General features: G+C 39.1%; 1 protein-coding gene across 2 annotated transcripts; it reads right to left on the bottom strand.

The window, feature by feature from the left end:
• Nucleotides 1–5,937: 5,937 nt before the first annotated feature.
• Nucleotides 5,938–11,351, bottom strand: LOC103721270 (protein ETHYLENE-INSENSITIVE 3-like 1a). Of its 2 annotated transcripts, XM_017846219.3 has the most exons (3): nt 11,130–11,351; nt 10,196–10,487; nt 5,938–8,314 (listed from the first exon to the last, which is right to left on the bottom strand). In XM_017846219.3, the coding sequence occupies exon 3, from the start codon at nt 8,250–8,252 to the stop codon at nt 6,330–6,332; it is 1,923 nt and encodes a 640-aa protein (XP_017701708.2). In that variant the 5' UTR covers nt 8,253–8,314; nt 10,196–10,487; nt 11,130–11,351; the 3' UTR covers nt 5,938–6,329. The 2 variants fall into 2 exon arrangements, with proteins under 2 accessions (XP_017701708.2, XP_008809629.2); XM_008811407.4 differs by lacking the exon at nt 10,196–10,487 and having other exon boundaries at nt 11,130–11,350.
• Between the last annotated feature and the right edge of the window lie 552 nt (nt 11,352–11,903).

Genomic DNA, 11,903 nt, shown 5'->3' with positions numbered 1-11,903 from the left:
TGGAGTAAAAGGGCTGGCTGCTACTTGATATGAAGGGGTTACAAAACGGGTGAAATTTTCAACCTACGGTTTATCCCATATTTAATGCTTGTATTTAAATTATAAAGCAGGTTTATACCAGGTGGGTGAGAAGCAATGGAGAGAGGGATACTTCAGTGAATCCTGATTACTGAATCCTAGAGTTGAGAAAACTCATGGACTAGGCCCAGTAACTGTGTACAAGATTATGTTCAACAATTTGTTCTTATTTTAATATTTTGTTCATTTACTATTCCAATATTTCCTGGTTCAACTCCACATTATCATGCCCCATGCTTCAAAAAACACTTCCCAAACTTGAAAACTTGGCCTTCTAGACAACTATATCTCATGTTGATATGGCCCTTGACCTATAATATGTGAGATAATAATGGTGAAATTAAATAGGTCCTCCGTTTGCCTCATGAATGACTTTGCATGCATTTATCCGTTGAAAAGGAAAAAAAGACTTTAGCATGTGGGAGCATCGTATACAACGTAACTCGTCCATCTGTGGCTGCATTTTGAGGGCGTAAACAAGCTGTGTGACCCGAGCTCAAGCAATGCCTAGCTCACGCACCGCTAGTTTGAACGTAATCGAGTCAAAAACTCGAGTTAGCTCATTTACTAAAAAGTTAAATTGTTTTATTTTCATATTTTGAGCTTACCTAAGCTAAGCTGGAGCAAGCTAAGGCTAGTTTTAGTTTGGTTCATATCATAATTAATCAAACTGAATACGAACTATAGCTCATGAACAACTCACCCATTTGATGATAGCCCTATTGCATTTTATTATGAATAATGAACTAAAAAGAACTCCTACCATTTGGTGATATTTGAAGCATAATTGGGCTTCTGAGAGGTTGAAATTGCAAAGTGTATGAGTAAGCAAGTACCCTTCAAGAAAAATACAATGACCATAAGAGAATGAAGTGTAAGCCTATGCTAATCCGACACTGGATGTGTGCTGGTAAAATTTCATAGGACTCCGAAAGTTTTTTGTTTCCTTTTTTTTATTGAAGATGAAGGTCAAACCACCCTATTTTATTAATAAACTTTATATGGAATTTGGTGTTCCATGCGGGCATTTACAAGGTAAAACTAGAAGAATCATTATAAGACGGTTATGATTCTTTGCATTTAAAATTCCATCCTTTTTTAGCAAATCCAGTTCATTTTTTTCTTTCCCATTCTTTTCCTTTAAGTGCAATATCAAGCAATATTACTTAAATTGCATTATTGTAAGGTTCCTCCGGTATAACCTAAATGTTATGGGCTCGAAATATGGAAACCACTTTTTCATACAGAAACATAAGATTACTACATCTGACCATCCCCAAACTCTGCAATGGTAGAAAAATTGTGCACTAGGATGTCCATAAGTCATATAAACACTACATATATAGGATTTTAATAAGGAGAGTAGATTATCATCCTTTTTTCTTTTTTAGAAATGCAATGGGATACTCTAGAGTCTGGCTGGTTGCAAATATTTGAGGCTCAAATCATGATGGTGGCAAATATCACCATATGTGTGTGTGTGTTTGAGAGTGAGAGAGAGAGAGAGAGAGAAAGAGGGAGGGGGGAGAGAGAGAGAGAGAGAGAGAGAGAGAGAGAGAGAGAGAGATGGTCTGATGGTATGATAAGAGTGCTACCATCTTGATTGGCACCTTTCCGCTAAAGAGAGGAGTTCCAATCAAGTAAAGATTATTCTAGTTAAGTCCAATGTTACATCATGTATCTTTTAGAGATGGTCTGATGGTATGATAAGAGTGCTACCATCTTGAGTGGCACCTTTCCGCTAAAGAGAGGAGTTCCAATCAAGTAAAGATTATTCTAGTTAAGTCCAATGTTACATCATGTATCTTTTAGAACATATAATTTTTTTCTATATCAAATATTGTCATAATGTCATAAAACCTATGTTGTGGTTTTTATAGTTGACTTAACTTTATCTAAGCTACACTCGAGCAAGTTTTATAGTATTTGAGAATGTTGATTGAGTTGCTAAACTAAGATATCTCGAGCATATTGCACTAGAGGGGTTTCTTGTATTATGGGGTAACCTATGTTTCAGTTCTGATTCAAGTTCTTGTGCTAGGCTTTGGACCTTAAATAAATCCTAGTCCTAACACTATATGAAAAGCAACAATGTTTCCTAACTTCAATCCTGCAGTAACCTGATCATATTTCTCCCTTTCAGGTTTGAGCCATACTAAAATCCTATAAAAAGGACCAAAGAGGGAACTCTCCTTAAATTAGGATTTTTCATGATTCTATATGCATATCTTTAAGAATTCAAATTCATAATAATTTGTTGGTCATAGTAAAATATAAGCTTATTTAAATTAACAATATAATTAAAAAAATGGCAATCTACTGTATGAGACTACTGTCACTATGAGGTCTGAGAGATGTACGCAATCTTAACGCACATGAAGAGAAGCTGTTTTCATATTTCGAACCTGTGACACCCATGTCACAATTCTATAGTTAATATAATATCATAATAAGTTAGATCTTAAACATTTTAGATTAACAATATAATATAGTAAATAATTTTAAATAAGTTTATAAGAAATGCTTCCTTATAATAAATTTTAAAGAATACTAACTTTGGTCAAAATTTTATAATCAATCACCTAATTCATTTAATATTATTTTTTAATTTATCATATATTTAGAATCTTTTAACACTTGTCATATATATTTGCACATATATTATAAATAGTTTTAAAAGAGTTTTTCTCCTATAATAAGGATGCAAAAATACGTTAGATGATGTTAAAGCACTTAAATTGGGTCCTTTACCACCTATCACATGGTAGAAGACATACCCCAACACGCCCACTAGAATAGCTTAAAAACATAATAAAAGAATAATCAAGGCGCAACAATAGGCGGGTATTACCAAAATGAAGATCAACTTATGGCCAAACTAATCGATTTTGTTCGAAATCAAACTTAAGGAATTAAAAGCAAGTAAATTTCAGGTATGCTTGAAGTCTGTAAGTTAATTGATTTCTTTATTGACATGCTTCTATTTTTGTCAGATATGTCTAAAATATCGATCGTGTAGTTAGAGCACAAGGTGCTAGCAAAATGGCCAGTCAACTTATGGACCAGAGGAAATAAGCATATGTGTTTGATGCCAAGTATAAGTTGCTTCTTTGACCACCATGTTAGCGGAGCTACATGAGAAGTTTCAACTCTCATTATGATTTGAATCCGTGCGAACTTAGGATATCAGTAGGTGCAATTATTGTAGACTTAAAGAGAATTTACATGAACATCACCAATTTAAAAAGGAAAATTGTAGACTTTCTCAACCAATATGCCCTCATCTTTATGACTATTTTATTCTAGCAAGTCAGTCCTATACACAATCTTAATCATGAAACGAAGAAATGAAAGAATAAATGATGACCTTTTTAAAATAAAAATAAATGGATTTCCATGCAAAGTATTTTTATTTATGTGCATATTATGTGACACATAGTAAGAACCACATGTAATTGTTATCATCACTTTTATATGTTCAAGCATAGTCCAAAGAAAGGAGGAAACTGCCAATGGTTGTCACACATAGGTGGGGGCGAGAGAGAGAGATGGTGGGCATTGAGCCCACTCCCTTTAATCTCCAAGCAGGTTGGGTAGGCTCTCCCTTTCTATACCAAGGGCTTGCGTGAAGAATCTTCATCTCCAAAATGGATAGGACCAATTGAGCTAGAAGCTAATCCGCAAAACAATCCATTCTAAGACTGATCCGGTCCTCCCAGACCGGCTTTGGGTTAAATGGTTCGACTGGTTAAATGAAATTTGGGTAAAATTGGCTGTCCCTGACCCTAGCAAACTGTCAATGAAATGTCTTGACAAAGTAGTCCAATGTGGAGAGATCTGATCTAACCCAGCCTCACTGAACCAAGCCAATCCAACTTATAGGTCCATAGTGCCTAACATGAACCAGACCAAATCCCAAGTTGATAATATAATATACTCTAGTGATAACATCAACCATGGTCTAAGCAATCATGCTTGACCCTGACCCGACCGTTGCTAATCTCTAGCTACACCTATCAAACACGTTGTGTCAGACTTTGAAGATAAGACTTTGAATTTCATAAGTGGTTGAGTAGGTCATTCTTCCTTCTATTACGAATAGAAAGCAAAAACCGACAAAGGCTTTTTTCAAAAGGGAAGAATAAAAAAATATGGATTGTTTAGAAAGGTAAAGAGTTCGATCATTTTGGAGGAGCGGTTGATTCAACAATATCTAGTCCCCATCTATCAGGTATTTTATCCATTTTAGATTTTATCAATTTTATAACAACTCATCATAAATAAAACATATATCTCTTTGCTTTGCATATTATGTAGTATATATCTACATTATTCGGTGGTAGCAGACTCATGATGCCTTCACCTTTATTAAAATAAACCCATCACTATCAATTGTCTAGGCACGTGATATTTGCTAATTAAACTATTCAATGACATCAATACAAGCGAATTAAGTCAAAGAAATACATCCCTATTATCTTAAGGAAGTCTTCTAGGACTTCCCAAAGGTTATCATCCGGGGGCCAACTTGGTCAAGATGATCTTCATACCTTCCATACGGACCAGCTTTAAGACTTGAATACTGAATTGTTCCTTCCAGGCTTCATCCTCCATCATCCCCTCTCAGCATTTCCAAGGGACAAATTGACTCCAATCCATGTATATGCCTTCAAGAATGTCCCTAGGCAAAAACAATCTGATTAATGAAAGAAGATCAACACAGGCAGCCAAATTCAAGAACTCGAGGCAGATTCGGAGGCGGCCAAAACCAGGTTTGGCGGTCCATGCTCAGCTCTACTTTGCTTAAAACAAACTCCAATGTTTGGAATGCATCCACATCACCCTCCCAAACTTTTACCTGATATGCAAATGTCATGTACTTTAAAGTGTAAACCATGGCACCTAGCCTCTCTATTCAATCCAACATGGGCTCTTGCTTAGTGTTTAGACCACTTGTGTATGTGAAAAGGGAGAGGATCTAGTCCTTATCATGACTCATGACCCTTATGAGCATGTGAAAAGGCTCACAAAAGAGAGGTCGGATGGGATATAAACCACCCACACAAGAGAGCTGTGATACCTGTGAGCAGGAGAGAGTGCCAATAAAGATGGTTGACAGCACCTTCAAGTTTTTAAAAGGCACTTGAGTCTTTGATCTGCCTAACTTTTCTTTACCTTAGTAGTGCAGACCAACAGAAATATTATGGACCCAAAAAAGAGTTTAGCTGATGTAGGGCATGGTAGCTACCAGCAGGTTGGAGGACTTTCACTTGGCTAAGCAGTGCTGAACGCCTATAGCAACTGAATTCTTTACCACTGCTGCATGAAAGAGAACATGCTAAACAGGGAGAATAATGGAAGAGAACATATCATAAGATAGTAGATTCCACTTCACTAAGATGTCAGCAATTAATCTACAAGGAATCACAACAATGCAAATGGAGTTTCCAAGGTCATGCAGGGCAATGCTCAATTAATACCATTCACCATTAATACCATTCTAATAGTAGCTGGCAAGCAATGTAATGTTCTCAACAGCGATCGGTAGAGCACAATTAATACCATTCTCCATGAAATAGAAAACCATGGCTTCATCCATAGAAGGCAATCATTTGCCATAACGAGCAAGCAGAGAGGGCATCACAGCTTCAGAGCTATTTACCAATCTTGAATTTTGATAGCAAAATAATACAGCAGCAACTCCACAATTTCCAATCAAGGTGACCAACAGGTTCACCCTTCGATGGTCTATATTTTAGCATAAAGATAGCAGAATGGTGATCAGCAATCGCACGCCAAATTTAACCAATATGAAGAGGCAACAAGCACCTAATTTGCTCCAAATGAAAACACACTACATATCTATAAGCAAAAGCAAAACTATATTTTAATTTAACCCCAACAAAGGTTTAAACACCACGTCTATAAAGATTTCAATGCGGGATTTGATCATATAAAACATTCATTCATCAGTCCCCCGCAACTAATGCAAACCCTACAACCCTAAACTTTGACCCAAGTCTGATGGAATGCCTCACTTGGAGAACCTCGAGGGAACCCCTAGGAAGCAAACTCAGAAATATAAAGATTTGTTCCAGAAAATAAAGAAGAAAAAGAAAAATACATAACTAAATGCAGGGAGAGAACCACCCAAACCCAAACTAGACATTTCCATAAAGACATACAGCACCATGAGTTTGCATGCTCCGATGCCCTTGTGGTGCATCTGGATCAGGTTTCTTCCATTTCAATCAGAAAAACCAGTTTGGGAAGTTCTGTGGTGACTCTTCCATCCCTTTTTGCATTGCGTCAGGATAGTCCATGGTAGGCATGTTAAAACCAGGCTCATAATTGAAGTCAGGACCCATATCAGTAGGCTGGTTCCCAAGTTGCTGATCAAGTGGCATCATGTCTTCACGGCCATATAACTGCGGCTGCTGCATTAGGTTGCTGGCCTCTTCAAAGGCACTGCCACCCATTCCAGTCCCCTGCCCAAAGAAGTTATCCTCTATTTGAAACCTCTGCTGAAGAGAATTCTGCCCATCCAATAGAGTCATGCATCCCTGGCTTGCGCCTCCCTGGTTCAAGTTTTTGTTAGGATTGATGTTGTTCTCATAGAAGTTCATCAGCTCATTGATCGATTTCTGCCCATCAGCAGGAATACCCAGATCAGAGATATTGATAGGATTGGCGCTCGATCCAAGACCAGCTGAATTTGAGGGCATAGAGAAAACTGGGGGTTTGCTCTCATTCATCGGCAGGCCAGCGGCGGCTGCTGAGATACCCTGAGGAAGAGTCCTCTGATTTTTGCAGAGGAACTGGTGACTGTTTCTCGAATTCCTGTCCGTGAACCCGAAGCAGACATCATTATGGACACACTGCATGTTATCACAGGTAAAAACGCGCTGGTTCAGCATCAATTCAGGCTCCGCAGCAGTCCTCTTCTGGATGAATTCCATGTTAGTCTCTTCCTTAAGTGGAGCAGAAACCACAAACTTCTCATTCCCTGCAGCAGCAATCAGGTTGAAAGCATCCCCATCAACAGCAACATTCTGGTTCGCACCGTCCTCGCTCTTGCCATCATCAACACCTTCAACATCATATTCACTGGAGCTACTGTTGAAGGAGATGGCCCCTGCAACACCACTTCCTGAGAACGGAGGAGGGTGAGCATCTGGGTGGAGCATGATGTACAACTCCTCCTCCTGTTTGACAACAGCCAGCCATGTCGCACTCTCTTTGGCAGTCATCTTGTCTTGAAGGCACTTAGACTGTCTCACCAGCCTACGTATCTTCTCAATGTCAGGCGACATGTGCTTGATGACAGCAGTCAGAACACTAACTTTCCATGCTTTCTTAAGATCATGTGGTTTCTTGTATGGCGGTGGACCTTGATCTTTGGGGATGCCCAAATCAAGCCACCACTCCTCCTTCCCAGTAGGCCACCACGGTGGCGCGACTCCTTTCTCCAGTGGGAACCTTCGCTGCGGTGGATCACAGTGCTGCATGAGCGCCGACAGGAGAGAGCCCAGTGTTGTGTCCTGAAGCTCCTGCAATGAATGAGGGCTTGCAGTCCCAGGGTTCAATTCATTAGCAGTGCCCGGAATGGAGTTTTCAGCCTGGTATTTGGCAATAGCAGCAGGCCCATTTCGGTCGAACCGGACTTTCTCCTTCCACCAGCCCCTCAGGTTGTCCGATGCCCCGCTCACAGGCTTGCCTTTCTCAGGAATGATCCCATAGACAAAGCCTTGGGCCTTGCAGACCTCCATCATTTTCAGCATGTACTTCAGGATCCCATCCTGCGCACGGGACATCTTTTTGCGTCGCGCCTGCTCCTGAGACTGCCGCTGCTTGGATGAGTCAGCCCCTTGTTCCTTGTTCTTGTTCTGTAGCTGCTCTTTCAAACGCTTCAGCAGCATCCGGTCCCTCCACATTCGCCGCTCAAGTTCTTCAATGTCAACTTCATCATCGCTGTCTTCTTCTCCAGCCTCAGCAAAGTTCTCAGGAAGAGGATCCACTAGATCTCCCTCGCCTAAAATGGCATCACCAACAACAGGCTGATTAAGGAGGGAGCCATAACTGAGATTCTTCTCTGTAGCACAGGGCATGAGTGGCACATAGTTGTTTTGGCCACCAGAGAACATCATTCCATCCATTAATAGCCCAGCCATCATTGCAAGCAGCACGAGCAATCAAGTCTTTATTACACAGAATCGAAAACAGACGAAAGAAAGTCCTGCAATCAAAGAACACAAGCATAAAAATCAGAGGGGTGTCATCTCCAAAATGCAACAATCTTTTTCAATTAGCATGCATGGAATTGGACAATGTTATTATCTATTAACAACATTATATAATTTGTATGTACCTCATGAAGTAACAGACAACAAAAGAAATTAAATGCAAAGGAGGATTTTCAAAGATACAATAGGAAATACCCTCTTTGCATATATATTCAAATAATAGATATGCATTAAATTCAAGAAATAAAAAGGAAAACTCATTCCATGCGTATAAATAAATACGAAACGCATGCCATCATGTTGAAAATGGAAGAAATATGTTTGATCAAAAGCATGCATTAATCTATATCTAATTTTAACATGACAGAGTGCGAAGACAAGCGTAGCGGCACAGGGTCAAGGCCTAAGGCAACCATCTTGTGGCAGAGAAAGAAAAAAAGAAGGCAAAAAAGTTAGGTCTGCCCCCAATCTGCCCCTCCGAAGAAGCCTTTTCCTAGAGGGCCAAAACGAAAGGCTCTTGTTCTTCGCATATACCTATTATTGAAAAGCAATAATACCCATAGCTTCAAGCAATTTTTGATTTATTTGCAGAATTGATGTGAAAACCATATATCCCAAATTATGTATGAAAAATAAAGGGGGGGAGAAAATCCATTTAATAGACTAGTTTGCATATATAGGAGAAAAGAAATCACATCAGGAACAGCAAGCTCTGGACAAATCAGTTCTCTGGTATAGATCATGAGACCCTTCTAAATACAAATATACATCCTTTTTTTTTTACAGGAAAAGGACATGAAAATATTCAGCATGCAAGCAATCTGAATAATGGAGCATACCAGCCCATAGAGTGTTAGAAACACAAAATTAATCAATTCTATACAGCAAACACTTAGTCAAGCAAAATTATTGATCTTTAATTAGTACGATAAAACAATTATCAGGGGCAACAAGGACTGATCATGATATAGTTTCAAGGAAACATTTTTTTTCTTTTTTTGAAGGGGAGAGGGGGGAGAGAGAAAGAGATAGAAAGAGGGTGGAGAGAGAGAGAGAGCTTCCCCCTGTCCAAACTAACATTCAGACAAGCAGCAAGCAGGACAATTAACACATTCTCATAAGAAGAAAAATTAAATCACTTCAAGAAACATGTAAAGCCAACCGAGAGAATTAAAACAAACAGCAACACATTTTTTCCACTGAATGGAAAAAAGTTTCCAAGCAACATGCATACCAGCATAGTAGACCCACATCCAAATTCCAAACAATCACTTCACATATGGGTGGGTTAATGTAAGAACTCAGAAAAAGCATATCAAGATGCACCATTAAAGCATCACATATATAGCATAGAAGGAGAAATAAACTCCATTCACCCCACATCATTCACTAAACATCCAATGTTTTCCTTTCCATGTTCACACAAAACAAACACAAAATCAGAAATCGAAACTGAAACCCATCCGAAGTTTCGAAGGCAGCAAAACAAATTTACTATCATAGAAATATCTCTAAGCCCAACAGAACAGACATCCATATCAGACCCAACAACAGCAGAGCCTCGGAAAGGGAAACAAAGAGAGATCAAAGTGAATCTCTAAGTAAGCCAAGACGTAAATGAAATGGAAAAGGAAAGTAAGAAGCCTCTCAAGAAAGGGTAAACACTAGACATCATTCAGTCACCAAAAAACAGAAATCTAATAAACCAATCACCTTTTCATGATCTAATAAGCAAATATTAACAATAACAAATATTGACAACAACAACAACAACAAATATTGACAACAACAACAACAACAAATATTGACAACAACAACAACAACAATCATAATAATAATACTCCATAAAATCCATCATCCCTGATTCTAATTACCGACGTCAAAAAGCTCCAAGATCGATGGCGGCGGCAGCGAAATTAGACCATGAATCAGAACATTAACTTTATGATCGTAATGAATCAACTGAGCTTAGTTGAGGGGGCCGCAAGAATAAAGAGATTGATATTTTTTCCCCTCTACAAAATGGATATGGAGAAGTTTTAAAGTTTTGATGGAAGAAAGATGAAGAAACTCCAAGCAAAAAGATGAAATTTTTTGAAATAACTAAGAGGGCTTATTGCAGATGCCGATACTCGTCCGTCTTTATCCCCCCATCTCATCTCCCATCTATAAAAAAAGGGAAATATTTGGGCATAAATAAAAAAGACACGACGTGCAATCCGATCGCGTATGTCAGAATCGGACCCAAATTCGAAGAAAAATGACGCGTTTCTCACTGGATACGGCAAAACAAAAAGCGAAACCGCCTAAGATTAAAACTGTCGTCCGAACAACAAAAAACAGAGGAGAAAGAAAGAAATCCAGGTACCCAAATTCCGACAAATTCCTCGATTCGGATCATAGTAGCTACGGTCGAGCTACCTTAATACAGGGAGAAGACGGATACAAAAGAGGGAAGAAAGCGGAAATCTATCCTAAAAAGTAGGGGGATTAAAAAGGCGACTTTGGGTTGGAGAATAGAAGAGGCTCGAAAGTCGTCTCTAATGGCTATATGAAAGAGCCTTTTTCTTATGAAAGGCCTCTGCGATTCCGCCATTAAAGCTGACCAATCGAGCTCTGAATCCCACCCAAAATTATTTTTTTAAGGGAAAAAAAAGATTTTTTTATGATGAACCGGGAAAAGAATCGCAAAAATAAACAGTGGCTTAGGAAAAGCACTGAAAACGAGAAAAGACGTTTACAGAGCAGAAGAAGCTAGAACAAGGAAAAGGAGACGCCTTTTCGAAGAGAAGAGAGGAAAAAACGAACCTTCTGTTTACCACTACTTCTTCTCGGCTTTGGCTGACCGGTTCTGGTCCTTCCTTTACCGACGACGGCGAGCAATACGAGAAGATAGAGTGAAGAGGAGAGAAGAGAAGAAGGATTAGGAGAAGGGGGATCGGTAACTGGGGAGAGATTAGAAAGGAAATGGGAGGAGGTGGTCCTCGCCTCTCTCTCTCTCTCTCTCTCGAGTGGGGGTGGGGGGTGGGGCATGGGAGGAAGAAGACACGACGCGGGGGGCGGTGTGTTGGATAAAATAGGGGAAAGTAAAAGGCGAAAGACGGTGGTGGGTAAAATTTCGGGCAGAGGGTTGGATTTGCTCCTCCAACGTGTGGGCTCAGCGGTCTGACCGCTGGCTCGGCCACTTTCCTGGAGGGTTCCCCCACCTCACTGCCCCTTGATGCAATCACTTTTCTACCCTCATAATATTATTCAATTTGCAATACGCTTGACAAGAAGGCTTATAGCATCCTATTTGGATTTGCAGATGGTGACTCGATGCAAGCATTATAGTTTAGCTATCTCAAAATGATATTTAAAAAAAGTAATATGAAATATCTAATTAAAATTAAATTCTTAAATCTTTAATGTGTGTGTGACAATTGAAAGAGATGATGTATAATTAGAGCTATTTACATATCAAACACAATATGTGCTGCAATTGCCTGGCTCTAATTCTAATATTCCTTATTTGAGGATTAAGTACTTGCATGTGTATATTGTAAGAGGAGAAATAATTCATATAAATTTATTTGAATCATG

The sequence above is a fragment of the Phoenix dactylifera genome, unplaced genomic scaffold, assembly GCF_009389715.1.
Source record: "Phoenix dactylifera cultivar Barhee BC4 unplaced genomic scaffold, palm_55x_up_171113_PBpolish2nd_filt_p 000693F, whole genome shotgun sequence".
Taxonomy (NCBI): domain Eukaryota; kingdom Viridiplantae; phylum Streptophyta; class Magnoliopsida; order Arecales; family Arecaceae; genus Phoenix; species Phoenix dactylifera.
The sequence above is the reverse complement of the archived record's forward strand: the minus strand, read 5'-3'. Positions and strand labels throughout refer to the sequence as shown.

Coding starts and splice junctions, on each gene's coding strand:
- LOC103721270 (XM_017846219.3), bottom strand. CDS start 8,252: ATGATGGCTGGGCTATTAATGGATGGAATGATGTTCTCTGGTGGCCAA.